The 19,486-nt window shown below is 40.7% G+C and overlaps 1 protein-coding gene across 11 annotated transcripts in view; it reads right to left on the bottom strand.

Moving 5' to 3' along the window:
* Positions 1-19,283, bottom strand: part of gpatch8 (G patch domain containing 8) — a 28,446-nt gene extending 9,163 nt beyond the window's left edge. Inside the window, exons 1-4 of one of the 11 annotated variants that reach the window (XM_008304289.1) lie at positions 19,170-19,190; positions 9,866-14,465; positions 6,613-6,685; positions 918-959 (exon numbers count right to left, since the gene is read on the bottom strand). Coding sequence is in view for 7 of the 11 variants with exons in the window: in XM_008304281.1 (XP_008302503.1) it covers positions 6,613-6,685; positions 14,388-14,465; positions 19,170-19,214 (196 nt within the window). In the remaining 4 variants the exon portion in view is untranslated. Of the gene's footprint in view, positions 1-917; positions 960-6,612; positions 14,466-15,322; positions 15,328-19,169 lie in introns of those variants that run through there. The other 10 variants (XM_008304284.1, XM_008304286.1, XM_008304281.1 and 7 more) reach the window with 10 other exon arrangements.
* Positions 19,284-19,486: the final 203 nt, after the last annotated feature.

Below are 19,486 nucleotides of genomic sequence, written 5' to 3'. Positions count from 1 at the left end.
GATTTCTTAAAATAAAGAAAAACTTAATATCTTCAATCAAAAAGAAACATGTCAAAGTAATGCATTATAAGGCTTAAAATATGAATTTATTACTTTACAATGACAGGTGTGTCACATTCTTAACTTCCTGGGCAGAGGAAGGTAAGAGTATTTTGTTTTGATTAAAATATGCAATTCATTTCTGTACTTTCCTTGAGTAATTTAGTCATCACAGCCCAATGACATATTCTGAAATCATTGATGCATGGGCATTTTAACATACAACGGCCTGCCTGGACTCTCAGTCCCACTGCAGTGTCTGTCAGCTGGGCAGGCTTTCGACTGAGTACCTAACTCTGATTGCATGTTGTGGAGGCCTTATTCAGCTGAGGAAGTGAGAGGAAAGGCTTGACTGTGTGTGATAGCGATCACAAGACTACGGATAGTCTACTGATAGACATGTGGATTCATGCTTGTTGTCTAACAGCGGCACAGAAGTGAAACCAGAAATAGGGTTTGGTCTATTCGCCAGCCACTGCAGTGGTCTGTCTGAATGGAGTCACAAGCCAGGCCCAGAATTAAGGATTAATGAACAATTACAGTCATCCCAAACTATCACCAATCTTTAAACACAGTGACAATACTTCCACATTACCCATTCCAGTGGAAAAGAAAGGGACCAGACAAAAACAATGTGCATCTAAATCACAGGGTGTGAATCACAAGGTTTAAAAAAAAACTGAAAACAAACAAAATGACAATGTTCTAAGAGTAATACATATGCATGGTAATATACAAGCAGCAGAATGAGGACTAATACAGAGAGAATTGAAAGCCTATGTAGCATTGGTGCTCTGATGAGAGGAAAACAAAACAAAAAAAAATGGGAGAAATTAAAACAAAAAAACAATTCAATTGGGGGATAAAATAACATTTACCACTAAGTTTACCATCAGCACAACATGGGCAGGATCAAATCGCTGTAAAAAAGAAACACCAATTGGTTAAGCAGGAAGATTGAGGCACATAGAGAAGGGAGGGTGGGGTTTGGGAGTGTGGTTGTGGGGTTTGGGGGGTTCATTACCAGAGGGGCTTCCGTGTGTCAACCCCCCCACCCCCCTCATCCCTTCATTCAGGGCTAGGTGCTTACAGGGATTTCCTCTCCCCACTCTCTCCCAGCCACTTGTCTCAGTCCCCAGGCCCCTAGCCTGGCGTCATCTTGCTTTATCAACCAAAATATGCCCCAAGAAACCAGACTACCACCCCCTACGAGTAGGCCTTTTCCACAACGGGAACTTAGGACCAGTAACTGAACTTGCAGGCTCAGCCAGTGCTTCCACTGTCCTCCCCTGACTTTGGGATGATGGGAGTTCAGGGAGCTAGATTTTGGCACCCCTCAGGAGGTGGTATACTATCAAGGACGAGAAGGGGTGGGCTTTTTTGCCTGTCAATCATCAAACAGAAACTACAGCCAACACAAAAACATAGCGGTAACCACCATTTTACTTCTGTGGAAACATCAATGAAAATTTTTAAAACTTTGTGTTATAAAGAAAACCAGAAAGTGCAATTTGAGTATGCAACAAAATGACTATGTCTGTCCTGCTGTTGCCTTCCCAGTGGGAAAATACAGTGGAAAGGCAAAGACTACCTTTCCTTTCCCCTACAAGTTCTCATGAGTTTCCATTTATGGCAAGCTCCAGGTTACAGGTCATTGAATTCCTGTAGTGGAAAAGCAGCTAAAGTTGGCAAACTCCCATATCAGTTTAAAAAAAAACAAAAAAAAAACAGCAGTCCTTCAAATTTTACCTTGGACAAGCAGAAAAAAAAGAAACCCCATCAGATAAGTCGTTTTGGAGGAGCTGTACTGGGTGAGGGAATGATTAAAACCAGCCAAGTGTGATGGTTTATCAGCTCCAACAGGTGACATTAAAAAAAGACGCTTATTTTTGAACAAAAGTTGTGATTCAAAAGCATCCTTTAGCGTTTTTTTAACATGTGGTCAAACATCTAGCCTGAATTATAGATGCCTCTAGGGATGACCACCATTTTCCCCCTCTGCGCCTTTTGCCTCGCAGACGCTTGTCAGCCCAGTTAGCAAATCTCCCTGAGATTCTTTCATTTCCTCGCTAGCCTACAGCCAGTAAGCTCATTTTGGGATGTGCTTAACCCCAGAACAAGTGAACACATGACACACATAAAATGTACCTGAGGGAAGAGCCAGCAAGGCTTTGAGCAGTGCTTAGAGTGGGTTCAGCATTGCTATGGAGCAGCAATTTTTCACTAAATTACAATTAAAAATGAAAACTGTGCACCTATTTGTAGTATTACATTGACCCTATCATGCGAAAGCAGTAGCTCACTGTGTACCTCCAACACTGCTTAAAGCCCCAGGTGAGTGACAGTTTGAGGCAGGCAGGAGTGCACCTCTGGGACAAACATGCTGTGCAGGAGGGGCAAAGAAACAGGGGGAGGATGGGAGCCTGTAACCATGGGGACTAAGACACTTGGGGTGTAGAAGGGTGGAGAGGTTTTCCCTGTAAGTTGACTCTATGGCCCGGTCAGTAGCAGACACACACACGTCTCAGTCCCACATAATGACCACACACATACACACGAGTTTCAAAGGTTTGGAGGTAGAAACAGGCAAACAAGCAGAGGGGAGAAAACTTGTCTACTCTGCAAGCCATTCAAAGTCTGAGCCGTGGTTACAGCCAATCAGATTACCCGACAGCAGCCACGGAAACTCAAAGAGGAAAAAAAATCTAAAATACGTGGAGGTGATGATTCTAAGGGATGTGATGGAATCATGGCTTCCTAAGTCTACCTTGATTTCAAATGGATCTTTGTTCTTAATTCAAATCGAAGCACTTTACTCATAAGCAGATTGAAATAAAGGTTTAGTGATTATGAAGCAAAGAGGAGGAAGCTGACAGAGGCCATTAGCCTATGATACACTGTAAAAGGGGTGTTACACTGAGGTCAACTGCAGAGTGGGAGAAAGAAAACACACCCACACACACGCATACTGACATACAGAGGGGATCCAACAAACCTTACCTAAAAAGGGGCAAAAGGGACAAAAGAAGAATAAGAACAAAGTCAATACAGTGAAAAATTAAAAAAGGGGACACAATGCTTTAACTTCAAATTTCAACAACTGTCTCTTCTGGCAACGAGGACAGGAAAGGAGAGGAAGATTACAATGATTATCCAGCAGACTTCAATGAGATGCAATGGTGCAATTGTGTTGTGAGCCTACTCCTTGGTATATTTGCACATTTGACAGAGATAGTGGGCTCCAACACTAGGCCATTAATTCCTACACAACAACTGGACACAATTTGCCGCAGTCTCATCTGCCCACAAAGCAGGATGCTTACATAACCACATGAGTGGTGCCAGCGGCAAAAACAAGAGCACAGTCAGCCCCTGCAACTTGTTCTCTCCTCCACACAAAGCACACATCCTTATCACATCCAATAGATTGCTATTCAGCTGTTCAAGGCCAGATAGAAATAAACAACGATGGATACCAAATGCTAAGCTCTGACATTTTTGCTGTTGTAAGCGTCCATACACTTGTCAGTTTGCCCAGAATGAAGCAGCTTCCTGGTCTACTCTGGTCTCTGGCCACGGCCAGGCTGAGAATACCTATTAGACGACACAGGGAACCAAGGCCATATATGTGCATGAAAGAGAGGTGCTACGGCAGCGACAACGACGCACAACAACCAGTCATCAGATCTGGGTGTCTGTGGAAGATCAGAGTTGAAAATAGATAGATCCACACACCAAATAGCTCCCATTAAAATATTTTATTTGCCGCAAGTTTCAAGCGCAAAGTTCTTCCTTAGACTTGTGATAAATACACGGTGTCGCCATCTGAAATCCTAACAATCCATGTAACTACCACGAGTGACATGTCATATCGATTGCAAATTGCCATCAGCAAAATAATACTTGTTGCTGGAAGATTCACACAACATTTGAATACCTAAAGACCACACAGCAATGCTGAGAGCTGGCAAAGTAAAGATCAAGATGACTCACATCAATACCTGTCTGCAAGGGCTTTTCGACACTAAGGTAAATAAGCATAACATTTACTGTACATCAACAGCTGAAAATGTTCTTCCTCCTCTATTTGTCAGCAAACAAATACATTTAGAATTATACTCACTTTCTGGTAAAGTAAGGAGACTCTCCCTGGTCACTTATTAGATAAAACCTGACACTGCATGTTTCAAAAGTGCAAGACTTTTTAAAGGATTTTTTTTTCTATTTCTGTAGACTGACAACAGTGGATATGTGAATGTCATTGACAGAACCATAAAAATAAGGAACACATGAACTTTACAGACGTCATTTCAGTAATCTAACTATGCTGTCAACAAATCCAGTTAAGCAGCACTCGTGTGAACACAGATATCTCTGTATTTTTCAATTTAAAGTGCAAATTTAAGCAACTGAATTACTTAACAAACCCCTAAATGTTCATGTCCAGGATATAACGTGTCTATAGTTTGGGTGTATGCTGGAGACTCAGTTTTGTTGAATGAGTGGTGTTTCTCATTTAAATGCTAATATTGGGAACAGATGTGCTGCTGGGTGAGTAATGCACTTGAGCAAGAGTTGCAATTGAGCAACAAATAGAGATGAATAGGTCAGAAATGACTAAAATGGTATGGATCCAGAGAATAGAGAAGGAAATGGTGGAGGAGGTAGACAAGACTACATGCCAGGAATTATGTAGAAAAACAAGCTTTCATTCTTAACAGACTGCGAGGAGTCATTGGCCTGCCAGTGATGACATCACTTGAGGACGATGTTATACATCATCTCTTTTGGGCAGATTTCAGAGTCGGGTGAGGCTATGAAGAAAGGCTTAAGAAAGTCAGGAACATAGAGAAAATGAAGATACTGATGAGCACAGGAAAGCCGGTGAAGAGACAGGAAAGGGCTCAGTGGAAACATGCCAGGGCCCTGCACCACTGCCTCTGAGCCAATGAGCCTATGAGCACTGCAGGGTTGAGCTAATGAGGTGCTAACGTCAGCCAAGACCAACCCACACACTCAGATATGTGCAGCCTTCTACCTCTTAGACCAAGTCAATATCAACTAGGCCATTCCATTACAGAGAATGGTCCACAGAGAGTAAACCTCTTTAATGCAGCTTGTAGTCTAAAGCTTTCTACATCTTACAAAATTAATTTGATGTGCATAGCATTTCAACTCAAAACACACAACAGTCCTCAATCTTAAACTGAAAGAGAAAAATCTTCAATAAAATGGTGTTTTAGATTTTTAAGCTTGCAGATGTTGCATAGACATTCCAAAAACTACAAGGATTTAGAGTAAAAACAATCCTGTTTTAAACTGGCTGTACTACAGGGCAGTGCTGATTAAAGCATCAGTATGACAATTTAATATGGTGATTGATGTATAGTTAGAATTATTAGATAATCATGTTCACCTAGCAGTAACAAAAATGAAACACAACAGGTGCCCACAAACAGGATCTGAAAATTGTGGAAAGCTATCACAGCGGTAACTTGAGTCAACAGCAGAAATACTGTATCCATGTTGAAAGGAGAGAGAAGCTGAGTGAATGCGATTGTCCAACGCAGACCGCTGGCCTAATAATACCATTTTGCACTGCAGCCAGCATCATGGCATGTTTAACTGTTTTTTTGCAGGACAACCCTGTGTTGGACTACACTGGCACACTGGCTCCCTTCCAATGAGTGACAGAGCTGTATTTTTCCAAATAAAGCTTAAGTAGACCTGAGTGCAATGTCAGACTGGTACTGCAAGTCTTGTAAAACCTTAGGGCACAATTTGAACATTCCCTCAGATCCAGACAAGACCTGAGAAAAGTTTGGAGTTTAATTTGAGGCCATACATTCCAGCAAAGACACAGCCATGTTTGATGTTGGCTGGTGGGTGTTTTCAAAGTCAACCGTGTGCTCTTCATTATGTGCATCACTGCACGAAAAAAGTGCCCATGTTTAAACAACGCTTAGCACCTATAACTAGGTTATAAACCAAGAAAGTGATCTGATCAGAATATGTTTTCAACCAGGGGTTCAAGACAAAATCTGAAAAATGTAAAAACAAAGACATCCCCTGCAGGCAACAAAGAAACTAGCAAATCAGCAAACTGTATGTTCATAACCACTTCCCTCCAAGATGGATGGCTAAAACAACCTAGTATGCAAAGTCAACTTTAATCTGAATTTCTGTGAACTAAATGCATCAAGGGAAGTCAAATAAACCCTTCCCTTCCATCCCTCAACTCCCAGAGTTCCTTTCCTCAGTCTTAATCCTTTATAAGACCTCAGGAGTATTTTCTTCTCTCTTTAAATTTGAGGTAACAGTAGCATGAGAGTGACAAGAGCAACTGAAATGACATTTGTTTAGGTAATATTCCATTCTACCCAGACACAAAGGAAGAGGTCAGAGAAAGGATGTGAAGAGAAAACAATATCTGCTCGTCCAAAAAAAAGAAAAAAAAAGAAAGAAAGAAAAAAAGCAACTGTAAATGTGAGGGGAAAGAAAATGACAGAAGGTAGTGGCTCAGTACCACCAGCATACATGAGAGCATAGGTGTACAGAGGAGTGTATTCTTACCCTGCATAGTTTTGCCAAGGCCTTGTCCCAACTTCCAGCCATGTTTCTGAAGCAGCCGGTGCCCGATGTTATCCTAGCAGAGAGAACAGAGGAGAAAAAAACCAAAAATATTCCAATAATAAGAGGAGCTTTACCCCGTGGGCACGGGTGACAACACAAACAAAATAAAATAAAAACACTCAGATCACGCTATCATCATCAGCACAACCACCACCACCATCACCATCGTCATTATCGTCATCACCTACAGCGTGTAACAATCAGTGTCTTCCAGCACAAGGAGTGGTAAGGGCAGCTGAGGGGAAGGGAGGGGGGATAAAGGGTGGGAGACTGAGAGGAAGGGTAGGATTTCCACTATGATGAATACATGAGGCTGTATGTAGTCTGTAAGCTACAAGATATCCTCCTAGAGTAGGAGTGCAGTTTAAAAAACATTTTTCAGGCAAAGAAATTGGGCATGAGCATTTCTCTTTTTTTTTTTTGGATGATAAAGATAACACATCAAGTCACATCCACTAACTGAGAGGTTAAGAGGAGGAGGAGTAAGGAGAGGGCAATATATGTATCACACGCATACATATATGAACCACTACAGAGCAAGATCTTAGTACACAAAGAAAAGTGACACAGAACAGGTATGGAAATCTAGCATTAACAAAACGAAGACCAGAAACTCCAAGCTTGCTGTGATTCCGTAACCATGACAAGGGGAGCACCATGAAACATAATGTAGCTGTCACAAATAATATAGCGAGAGGAAGAGACAGAAGTGGAGCTAGTGGGCCTTGGATTACCATTACAAGGCCCAGGGTGGACAGAATATGCACGTGTGAGGGGATATGTGGGTGTGCAGGTGAAGAGAGGGAAACGTTGTGTGCATGTAGCCCCATCTGATATACTAAAAATAGCTGCTGTACATGTTTTTGTACACCTCCAGCATCTCTGGTTTGTTATCGATTGTCCGCACCCAGCCATGTTCACACTTTCAAACAATTATTAGACAAGAACGTATGCAGTTAGCATGTCTCTAACTTGATTATCATAGATAACATTGGCATTCAGAAACTACAAGAAATACTTTACAGATTAGATGGCCTTTTCTGATTGGTTTGCATAAATGTACTTACATTGAGTTCATCATAGTGGACCCCCAAAAATGTGCATTAAGGCCATCTACTTTAAAGTACTCTTTTTCTGCTTTTCTTCTAATACCAATGATGGCTATGACAAACATTACACGACTAACAATGGTGACAAGACCAGGCAATGAACCAGATAACCAGGATAATGAACCAAAGAGGCTAGAAAGGAGTGCAAGAACATACACAACAGGAATTCTTAGTACATCGTGGGGCCAAATGTGCATGTCGGAGACCGTTATATCACTAGTATGGGTCAGCAAGAAAACAAAAACATTAAGTGAAATGCAAGACCGTCCCACCACTACACACTACAGTACATCCTCAAGCACAAATAAACAGGAAACAATGAGATTTCTTAATAAGCAGTGTTTTTCTGTTGTGATTATAACTATTCCAAGCTTGTCTAACATTCACCAGAGTGCTGCATTCTACCAAAAAACATACAAACCAAACAAAAAGGATATTTATAATCACAAAGAGATTGACATCAACTTTCACAAACAGAAAGTGAAGGGGTTGGAACAAAACAGAAAAAAACAGCATGCAGCTTTTTGTTAAAGTATTTTAACAAAAAGGATCGTCGGAGTTAGTAGCGCACTGTGAATGGTATACATACAGAGGGGTGGGGCGGGCTGGGGGTGGAGGACGGGTTAACAAAACTCCAACTGTGTTAGTATCAGGTGGATCAGGCACAGAGAGGAAGGTGATGGCTCAACAGGGCTCAATTAGTTCTCTTTAACAAAAGAGGAGGTCGGGATAAAGGGGCAGAACAGAGCAGGCTGAGCCATGATGAGGGTGAATTTCTAGGGTGGTGGAAGTGAGTTGGGCTCGTATGGGTTAGTGCATGTGAAGGGGAGTAGAAGTCTCACACACAGCATACACTGCATCTCCGCCCACAAGGTCGCAACTGGCATATATTTGGCTTAATCCTTTCTTTTTTGTTTGTTTGTTTTTGTAAATCACAGTTGTTGGCATTTCAGAGCAAACTGTAGCCTTCCTTTGCCATATTTAGCATTCCTGGAAGAAAAAACAAAAAGTATGTCAGTTGTAAACTGACAAATGTCACTTCAGCATCAGGATGACTGGATTAAATATATCCAAGTCATCTGGTTGACATTTGCCGCGAATACTCAAGAGAGAGGTTAAAGTTCTTCACTTCCTGTTTCTGTCGGGGTTTGGTATTTTCCCCCTCCATTTCATGCATGTATGAGCTATGCTTACTCTGTGTGACTGTCAGATCCTTTCCACAGTAAGATGAGATAAGAGAGGAATCTGTGCTGGTTCAAATGGCAGAAAAACAACTGGAAACAACCTGCCTGTATCAACTCATAAACTGGGACACTGAAAACTACATTAACAGATCCTGCAAATCACTGTATGGCTTTTTCCTACCTTGAAGATTTTTTAATCAAATCATAAGATGAACAGAATTAGAGGCTGTGTGACTGGTAAAGTACACTCCTTGCTTAGTGTCTCCTGACTGCATTGTGTAGAGAAACACTGCAGAGTTTGCTGCAGTGAACGCCACTCCTGCCACTGACATTGGGCCTGCTTCTGTCCTCTACTGCAGTATTATGGTGCAACAACACTCTGCACATGAGCATCTATTGATTTGGGGAATTAGCTGATCTATGAGGCTTGAAGGAAGAGGGAAATAAAAAAAAGCACCCTAAACAAGCAGCTGAGAAATACACTTGCTTGGAGTCTAAACAGTTCCTGCCAGCTGATTTGTTTATTCTTTATCAAAAAAGTCAAAGAGGTTCAGCCAAAGACTACAGAATGAGAAGCAAACCTCTGCAACCTTGGAGAATTTTAGCCTGACCTTGAATTGAACATCTTTCCCCTTTCTTTTTTATTTTTATTAATACCTTTATTGAAGACATTTAAAACAAACTAAATACAGGAAAGGCAAGTTGGATGAGGCAACAGTTGCAACTGTAAAGAGATTAGGTCAAAATGGGCTCAGCACAGGTTAGAGGGCGGAGATGAGGTGCAGACTGAGTGTTGAACAACAGATGAGTGCACCAAAAGAATAGACAGACAGACGGATGAAAGCAACGACGGCGAGTCCAACAGCAGTGCAAGTGGAGTGAAGGCATTTCCATACGAACCTGGCTTTAAAATACTGGGCTGTCAAAAAAACAGTCACACGTGACACAACGTAAGAAACCGGCCAAACGCTTTCAACTGCAATTCTGCTAGCTTCTCTAGTTCTTAAAAATACAAATCTCTCTTTGCTTTTAAACAAACATAATACTGTATACAAACAGAAAAGGTAGGCATTTCAATAAATCCACCAACTGACTGTTAATACAGGAGAAAGAAAAAAAATAGAAAATGTTATCCAAACAAAAGAGATCTACAGGAGGGTTTTTTGTTTTTTAAAGTGTGCAATGTGCTGTCACTGGCACAGTGCATGGCAAAAGATATGGGTAAGGGAAGTGATATGCAGGGGACCCCAGCTAGAGACCTCAGAGTATTTTGTTTTACTGTTTCAGTCTATACAGCCATTTTTATGGGACTGAGTGTGTGTGTGTGTGTGTGTGTGTGTGTGTGTGTGTTTGTGCGCGCGTTTGTGAGTCCTTGTCTGGGAATGTAAAATTGCTCTAGCTCAGATTACTAGAGAGGATGTAACAAGGAACAGGCATACTTATCCCCCTAAGTGTCTCAACGTTAACTAAACAAAACCACATATTTTGTTATTTTTCTTGGACAACAGATCAGATATTCTGCATGTTCTAAAAGAAGACTGAGACAGACACATTAGGGAGCTGTCTTGCAAAATGTGGGCTGCCGGTGGTGGACAGGCTCTGCTGTCTGCTTCTCCTTACAAATTTTAGCAGCTCCCTTGTGTTTGGTACTCAGTACGTTCCTGGTCAGTGTCAGCCACTTCAAATGTGACTAAATGAAAACTGTCTAGGTGCACCAAGAAGCAAATGACTAAAACAAATGGACCTTTGTCTGAGTAGATGGATGCAAGTGTAGAGCTGTCAGATCAATGTGAAGGATTTAAAGATTTCAGTAAGTGAGTGATGGGGGAATCACAGAAAAGCAGAGATTAATTAGTGAAATTAAAAAAAATAATAATAATTTAAAAATACATACTTACCTGATAATTCTGAAGCCCCATTTCAAGGACTGGAAATTTAGCAAAATGTAGGTAAGTGAAATGTTTGTTGGTTTGTTATTTTTTATTCCATTAGTTGTTTTGTTTTATGTCCAGTCTTACTACACTGCTAACCTTGACAGAAAAACCACTTGGAGGGTCTTACCAATGACCTTGACCATCACTCCTTCTGTTCACAAGGTTAAATCTGGTGCTAAATGTACAGCCTGTGGTGGTGTCAAAAAAAGAAGGGGGAAAAAAAAAGCATGGGTCTGGATGTTAAAACGGCTGGGTTTGACCTTTCGCTTGTGGTCTTCTTGCCACCCAATAGGTGAGAGAAGTTTAACAGTTAACAGAGACAAACAGCTGTGCCAAAAACTGTAGGGCTGTAATGCAAAGGCCAACAGCTCTCCTGGTGGGCCTCAGGGAATGTATTAAAGATAAATATTAGCATAAAAATAAAAATATAAGTCGTCTTCCTGTGATCTGTATGAACCTGTATACATGTATTTCTTGGAATTCCGGTGTGTATGTGTGGGTTCTGTGGCTCTGAGGCTGCCCGCTGCATATCGCTCTGGCACTGGGTCAGGTAAGAGGAGGAAGGAGGATGGTAGGTTTAAAGGACTGGGAGGGGTAAGAGACGTGGGAGGAATGAGTCTGGGAGAAAAAATTGTAGTAGTGATTAGGACAGAGTGTTGTGAGGTAATAGTACTGAATGCTACCAAGTTAACACATGCAATGCAAAAACAGTGTTAGAGAGAAATAGCAAAAGACCAAAGGGGAAAGACAGGAAGAGAAAAAAGATCCCAATAAAGTACCACAGACCTCTAGCTGCCTATAGATCACACACAGTAAGTGGCAAGGGAGGGGCTCCGAGAAGTTGGGCTGAAGCATTCACTAACAGTTTCAAGATGTAACACTGGTGGACAATTGCCACAAATCCCACCACCTCAGAGGTTTGCACTAAGGAGGCAGGGACTGATCTGTGAACCTAATGACATGCTTTAGCATTTCAAATATCTATTAAGATGTACTATTAATCATAGCTGGTGGTCTATTATGAAGCTTAGAAAGTGTAGACAACATTCCTTGTCTTCTATTCTGATGACGCTGTGAGGATTTTTACTTTTTAACTAGAGTCATGCCTTTTTATGATGAAGCTTTTTTACGATGTCACAAAACTTCTTCAATCCACTAAATTTCCGATCATCAGGTTGATCAGTTTTAATAGGTAACGAATTGTCATGTTTGTCTGCCTTGGATAAAACAAGCTTCTTTAAGAGCATGCACTTTCCAAAAAGACTATGTTGAGTATTATTATTGGTGACAGTTGATGGCACTTCTGTTGTGGCCATTTTTCCACGGATGTGTAAAGAACTGTATGATGCTGCAGCGCGGCCCTCAGCTCCCCTCCACTAATAATAGCGCAGGAGCAAAAGAGCCACTCAAGCCAGGTGAGCAGGCCACCTCTCTCCTATGCTTCTCTCCCTCTCCACCACCTACACGCAGTGGAAATTGTTTGTGTGTCTGTGAGAAAGTACAGTACACCTTGAGCAGAACTGAACCTTTTTATATTTGTCGTTTCCTGAATTCTAGCTGTAATATGAAAAACACCTTTAAGCTCACACTTTTAAATAATAAGTAAGGCACGTGTAAATGTCATTTTTTAATGACTTCTTTTTCTCCTGCAGCTACTTCAAGACCAAAAACCATCATAATACATAACATTCATTTGTAACCTACATCTCGTTTGTTTGAAAAAAAAAATGTAGGCACATTTTTGTAAAAGCTGGCTGCATGTTGAGTCTCATCTGATTTTGTCCTCTAAAAAAATAAATATGGTATATATGTTTATAGCTTTAATTTTTTCTTTTCAAGGTATTATTTTGGCTGTTTTAGCAATTTATTTATACTTATGTTTATTCATGATCTTAAAATCTAATTTACTTGCAAATTAGCCATGTCAACTGTTAAATGCAGTTTTAATTGAAGAAAAACATGCCTGTAGTCATTACTATGTCGCTATGCATAAATGTTGCAGGTGCACCACTATTTTGCTCTCTACCTGGTGGCTCATCCTGTCTGACTGGTTGGCACAGCACATTCATTATGTTGAGGAGAGGCGACCTGACACTGTGGAGGTTAGAGGAGTTTGGGCCTGCTCACCACAGTGCTTCAGAGACAGAAGGGGGCGGGGATGGAGAGAGTGGGAAAGACAGAAAGAAGAGAGCTGCCTGCGCTATTATCGATGTGCCTCTTCAGCGAAAAATGCAGTCCCAGTTGCACAAGCACCATGCCAGCACAGAATGACAGAGGGTACTGTACACCGAATCACTGTGTAGTAGGGAGGGAGCGAGAGAGAGGTAGAGATAGAGAGAGAGAGAATAGATGTAAAGTGTGACAGTGGTGAAACAGAGTGAGAGAGAGTGAGAGAGAGAGAGAGAGAGAGAGAGAGAGAAAGAGAGAAAGACAGTCAGAGAAGCGTTACAAGGACCCTAAAGATAGGAGTAAGAAAGCAGAGCGTGCAAATACAAACCGGGTCATTGCTGCTTAGCTAATAGGGGCCAATTCGCTGCAGGAGAGAAATGTCGAACACCCCAAGTTGTGTACAATAAGATAACTGTCCTATAGAGACAAACACTATACACTAACACATAAATTCTAAAGCTACATAGACACACATTCACTCAAACACAAATGTAACCATTCACACCATCTAATGTGCGCACTCTTGTTTGCTAAATGGGGTGGAATAAGCACTGCCGACTTTTCATAAACAGGAAAATTTGAGTCACTGCAAAACAATCCCATATACAAATGTAAACTCTTTGTAATCTGGCTGTTTTAAAATCCGTATCTGCCTTGCAACTTATATTCAATGAGTTTGGATGTACTCACATAAGAGGGCTTTATGTGTAACTACATAAATCCAAATAATTCTTATATCAAAGGTAAATAAGTGGGTCTCCAATGAATCATAAAAACATAACAAAACTGTACAGCTCTGTGTGGGGACCCTGCTTAAAGTAGCTGTATTCAGAGTAAAATCTGATCATTACCAAATAAGGATATTTCATTTGAATGAGTTTATAATTAATGAACAGCTACAGTATTTAGGTAACAGCCATTAATGACAGTGCTTCGTCCACTCCATGCTTTCATCTCTTCTCATAGTGCTAAAATGACTAACAATGACTAATGGGAGACTGATACAAAAATCTAACATTTATCTGTAAGCTCTACATAAAAACAGGAAAATCTTAGCATATACATAATCATCTTAACTGTCACACAGGAAATGGAGAAGGCAGAGGACATGGGAAGTGGGAGGGACTTTAAGGGTATTAATGGACATGAGACAAGTGATTTCTAAAGGTTAGGTGGCAAGTGTGTTCAAGAAAACACTGGATGCATCTACACGGACAGTATGAATGGAGTAAAAAGGTGTGGTTCTTATTTCTCCCTGGACCAATCATATCCACTCTCACAGCTGGTCCAATGGTGCGGGATGATGGATGCAGCCTTACCGATTCGATGGGCTTGTCCAGGGATGCCTGCTCCAGCTCCAACTGGCCTTCTTCATACTGGTCAAAGTGATTCCCCCCCTGTCAGAGACACAAATAGAACTTTATTTTAGAATTATGTCAGGAAGCTGGTAAGCATTGGTAGTAGAGCTGAAACTGGTCAACTCACAGAAAAACTGCTTTATTTCCCAATTAATCAGCAAGTCAATTTCAAGTAACAGACTTTGCTGTCTTATGTGATAATAAACTGAACCTATTTGGATTTTTTGACTATTGACTGGACAAAACAAGCAGCTTGAAGACATCTGAGAGATTGTAATAACTATTCTTCAGAATATTCTGACAGAGATCAAATGAATAATCTGTGAACTCAGAAAAATGGCAGTTTTATGTATAGTAAAGATAATCACTGGTTGCCTTCCTAATTGACAGTAATAACAGGAACAGATTCTGAGCAAGACTTCAGCCACAGATACAAAAATCATTTGGAAACAAGACAATGACTGGCTGCATTTTCATGTCTGGAAGCATACCTACTGCCTGTCATTTGCACTGACTAACAGTCAATCACACCAAATGAATAGTAGGACAAAACAAGTTTATGTTCTCCAGAGAACAAGATGTGTTTATCAAGAATCAGGTCAGCATCTCAACTGGTTCTGGACTCATTGTTCTTTCTTTGAGCCTTTGTTGACCAACATATATCAGTAAAGTAGATACATGTGTCTATGCCACATCTATTATCACATTCAAGTAAAACATGTACACCATATTGTTAACAATAAATTAGGAAGTATATCAAGAAAATACCATATAGTAATAATATAGAGTAAAACATTTCTATTAAATCCAACATAGATGCTAAACACCACATACCACAAGAAAAAACACACATGTATCAGATTGTGTTGCTGCTATTCTCTTTGTTTCCCCATTACCTCCAACACAACCTACTACATTTTTCAGATATTGCAATATGAAAGAACCTTCAGTTTGAGGTTTATAAATATAATGTAAATTTCACTTAACAAATGTTTTAGCATATTCATAGCCATGACTGAAAATGGACTTTACAGGGTTGATTTCTTTCTCTTTATTTCTTGGTAAATGTATTCCAGCAGTGACAGTGAAGGAACACTTGCCAAATTTGCTGTGATATTTGCTGTGTGACTCTAAAGCAAAGCTTTACATACACAAACTGAGCATGTATATTAAAGTCCATGCCCTGGGTTGGACAGAGAGTGAGTAATGGGCTTACTACCCCGACCAAAGGAGTGAGTTTATAGAGCAGTCTCTGCTCTGAGACAGATGGCTTCCTCTCTTTAGCAGCAGAGGAGAGACGAAGGTCATGTTTGTGAGTCAGTTTTCTCCTGACCTCCACATAAGCAGAAAACTGAAAGGTTCCAAAAATATTACATGGTATTATATTATTTACTAGCCACTTGCAGTGCAAGCAATAGCACGCTTGTGGACAGCAAACTGAATGTAACTACAACCCACACAACACATTGAGATTTTACTTCACACTGTCATGCGTGCTTAAGGTATTGAACACGTACAACACGACCTTCACTTTGCCTTCATATGATTGAAAGCTTCTTGTATTATTTGTAACATAACTGAAAATAGCTTACAGCTTACAGCATTTTCTGATTCTGCAGAACTGTGAAGCAACCACTGCTGTAAAAAGACAATGCCAACGTGGCTGAGCCATGCAATGAGCTTTCACCGCCACATTCTCTAGGGAATCTGGTTTTGCAGAGATAAGCAATTGTTCAAATCAGCCCACCAAAATGAGGTGATTTGATGCTACACTGGCAGTCATTAATTCAAATGAAACAGGACCCTGCATCAGCATGAGTGAAGCCAGGGATTATGAGAAGGAGAGATGCCGGGGAAGAGAAAGGATTTATTTATGAACAAATCGATGGCTCCCTGCTCTTCCCCCTATTCTCTTCCTCTCCTGACTTTCTGCTCAGAACACTTAATATGTTATCAGCACCGCCTGTACCTACCACAGTGACTTCATCTTTTCACTTCTGTTTGTTTCCTCATCACCCTGACTCTAACACACAAACATCACAGCAATGTGTCATAGAAATGATGCTGGCCTTGTATTCTGATGTGCATTACATGAGTAAATTGCCAATGTTGCTACATCAGAGAAGTGGATCCTCCACACCACACCACATTAGAAAATGAGAGCACTACTTCTGGACACCTCTGCAGGTGCTCATAAATTGCCTTGTATTTTTCTGCTACTCAAGACTACTTGCACAATAAAGCTCCAACAACAATTTAAATCAATAGAGTGGACAGTGCTGTTTGGCTGGTTGTGCAGTGGATATTAGGTAGACCATCTGTGGGTGTTTCCTGTCCTGTGTTGCTTGGCAGCAAGCTTTAATCCATGGAGTCAGTGAGAAACTTTCTGAATACTGAGCATATGAATGCCTTCGCAGCAGATCTCACACACAGAGCTCCACTGTGCTGAGCCGGAGCTCCCTCAACAGACTCATTCAGACCACACAGCAATTCACCTCTCACTGACAAAATAGCAGAAAACTGAGTTCCACAGTGGCTGCAGAGGAAAAAAACAAGCAGTTTCTCAGACTCTTTCCAATACACATGATTAAAGTTGTAGTGCACGTCATTGCTTGTCTTATAATTTGCCTACTTTATCACATTAACTCCAGAAAACAGCTGATTCCTTCCAAAAAAACAAACAGCTACAGGTTGCAGCCAAGTTTGACACTATTCTCTACAATGACAAAAGACCAAATAGTTGATAAACCAAAAACTTTTAAACCAAATCAGAGGATCACTAGCTTCACTGTCCTTCAAACTTTTTTTTTTTTTGTTTGTTTTTAGTGCATGCTTAAATAGAGGTCCCAAAAATAAAGACAGCATTTCCCCCGGAGTACATATTTCAATTACTGATCTAAACTCTTAATCTAACCAGGCTTGAACATTGCTGTTGATGCAGCAATTCTTCTCTTCCTGCAAAAACCACTGGAAAAATACACACACAAGGTCATAGAGACAATACAAAGAAGCAATTTTTTGTTTTTTTTAAAATAAAAATGGCACACACATTGGTTAGCAGATATGCTTGCCATCTTCATATTCATATCAATGCCTGTGTTTATACAGTATAACATCAAAAACTGGCCAATATGATGTGTGAAGAGATGCTTCAGAGAAACTATGCTTTGAAGCTGTTTAGAAATCACACACCAACAGCCCCGATGTAATCCCAAAACTCTTGACCTAGATGCGAGAGGTTGACTTTATTTGATAAACCCACTTGAAACTACCGCAGACACTGCGCTGTAATTATAAACTAGAAAATTCTGAAGTATTTTGTGCCAGAAAACGACGTCCTAAATTCAAATTATAATGTTGTCGTTCATCCACAGATTACAATTACAAACATGGATGTTAAAACTGGTATTTCAGTTACAATTTAAAAAGAAAAACTTGTTTTAACAGTTAGCAGACTAACTAACAACGACTATGTCAGTCGTGGCAGGTCTCTAGTAGTAACTGGTTAAGCGGCCTTAAAGTATTGTTGGATGCAGAGTGTGGCTGATGCTGGGTCAGCATGGAGAGTATAATGTTACCAGTGGGATTGGAAAGGAAATACCTGTGATAAATATAAGTGTGTTTATGGTGAGAAAAAACACACCCACTAACAAACTAGAAACCAGTTAATTTTGTAGTCCAGTGAGTAATGTTGTGTTTGTCTTTTACTGGGTGCGGTCTTAGATCACAGATAGGCAAGTGGAAGACAAACAGTCAGAAGCAGGTTGTGAAATTCAGCTCTAGCACAAATGTAGATATAAAACCTGAAATGTCACAAAAATAATGTTATTAATGGGCAGTGTAGGTGAATTTATTGATGCAATTCATGAATGACCTCAAGCTGAAGCAAAATATAAAGTCTCTTTAATGCCATCTTAGTGTGCAATCTCATATAAAAAGGGTGTTTTATTATTGAATCAAACAACATAAATGAAGCAAATCCCCCTGTCACTGTCACAACAAGAAAAACAACAACTTATTGGTGTGGCATTTACAAAAAGGAAAGAACACATTATTTACAGTTTGGTGGGTTTGGAGAGAATCTGAATTTGATTGAGCAAGACATGTTTAAAATGTGTCGTTAATCATGCCTAAAACTCGTACTCTGGGCGGCTTCAAGTAGATTTCGGTGGTTATTTCATGTATTATCAGATAGCTGACTGTTACTAGGTTAACATGAACATGCTAGCTAGCCGCTATGCTTGCATTTTGGTTGTCAAAATGATACAGCCATTTCTGGCTATTAGCGCTACGCTGCCTAATGTGCGTACAAGCTAGCTATGTGCTAGCCAGCTATCCATCGTTAGCATATGTCGATAAATAACCAAAACCCAAGGTCACTAACGAGCTAGTTGGACTTCAGTTTCCACTCTGCTGTTGCGTGATTCGGACGGTTAAAGTGGCTGGAAAGGGCTGATATTGATAAACCAACCAATAAACCATGACAGGAGTCAAATATAGCACACAGCCAAACACTGAGACGTAGGGGAAGTTAAAATGAGAAGAGCCGCAGTGCACTAGCCTCGCTCGCTAGCGCTAAGCTAAGCTAGCTTGCAGTGCTAGCGAGCGACATCCACACCGAAATGCACGATGCCGTTAATTCTGTGTCTTCTGTGTCTGCGACGTTTAAATCTACACCCGTGTGCCGAAACAACTCTACATGTTAGGATATTTGCAAATGCTCGGTCGTTCGACATGCATTACCTGGAAATCACGCTCTTCGTTGAACCTAGAAAATCTGTCGGCCATTTTCTGAACACAGCAGCAGCTTCTCTACTCGCTCCGTCTGTGTCCGACAGAAGCGCGCTGTGGTGAGGATGTGCGCTTCGCAAACGATTAGTCTGCGGTGAATTTACGTTTCACTGCCACTGTCCATCAAGACATTACGGTGCTACACACGGGGGATTTAGTCAGGCCATACTAATATTGTTATGTCTGTGGTTAATCCTAATCTCCGCAGATAATTTAGCATATTTCGCAAAGGTTAAACTAATGAATGTAGGCGAGGCTGGATTCATCGT

The sequence above is a fragment of the Stegastes partitus genome, unplaced genomic scaffold, assembly GCF_000690725.1.
Source record: "Stegastes partitus isolate 25-593 unplaced genomic scaffold, Stegastes_partitus-1.0.2 Scaffold2184, whole genome shotgun sequence".
In the NCBI taxonomy this organism is placed as follows: Eukaryota; Metazoa; Chordata; class Actinopteri; family Pomacentridae; genus Stegastes; species Stegastes partitus.
This window is presented reverse-complemented; position numbering and strand designations above follow the sequence as displayed.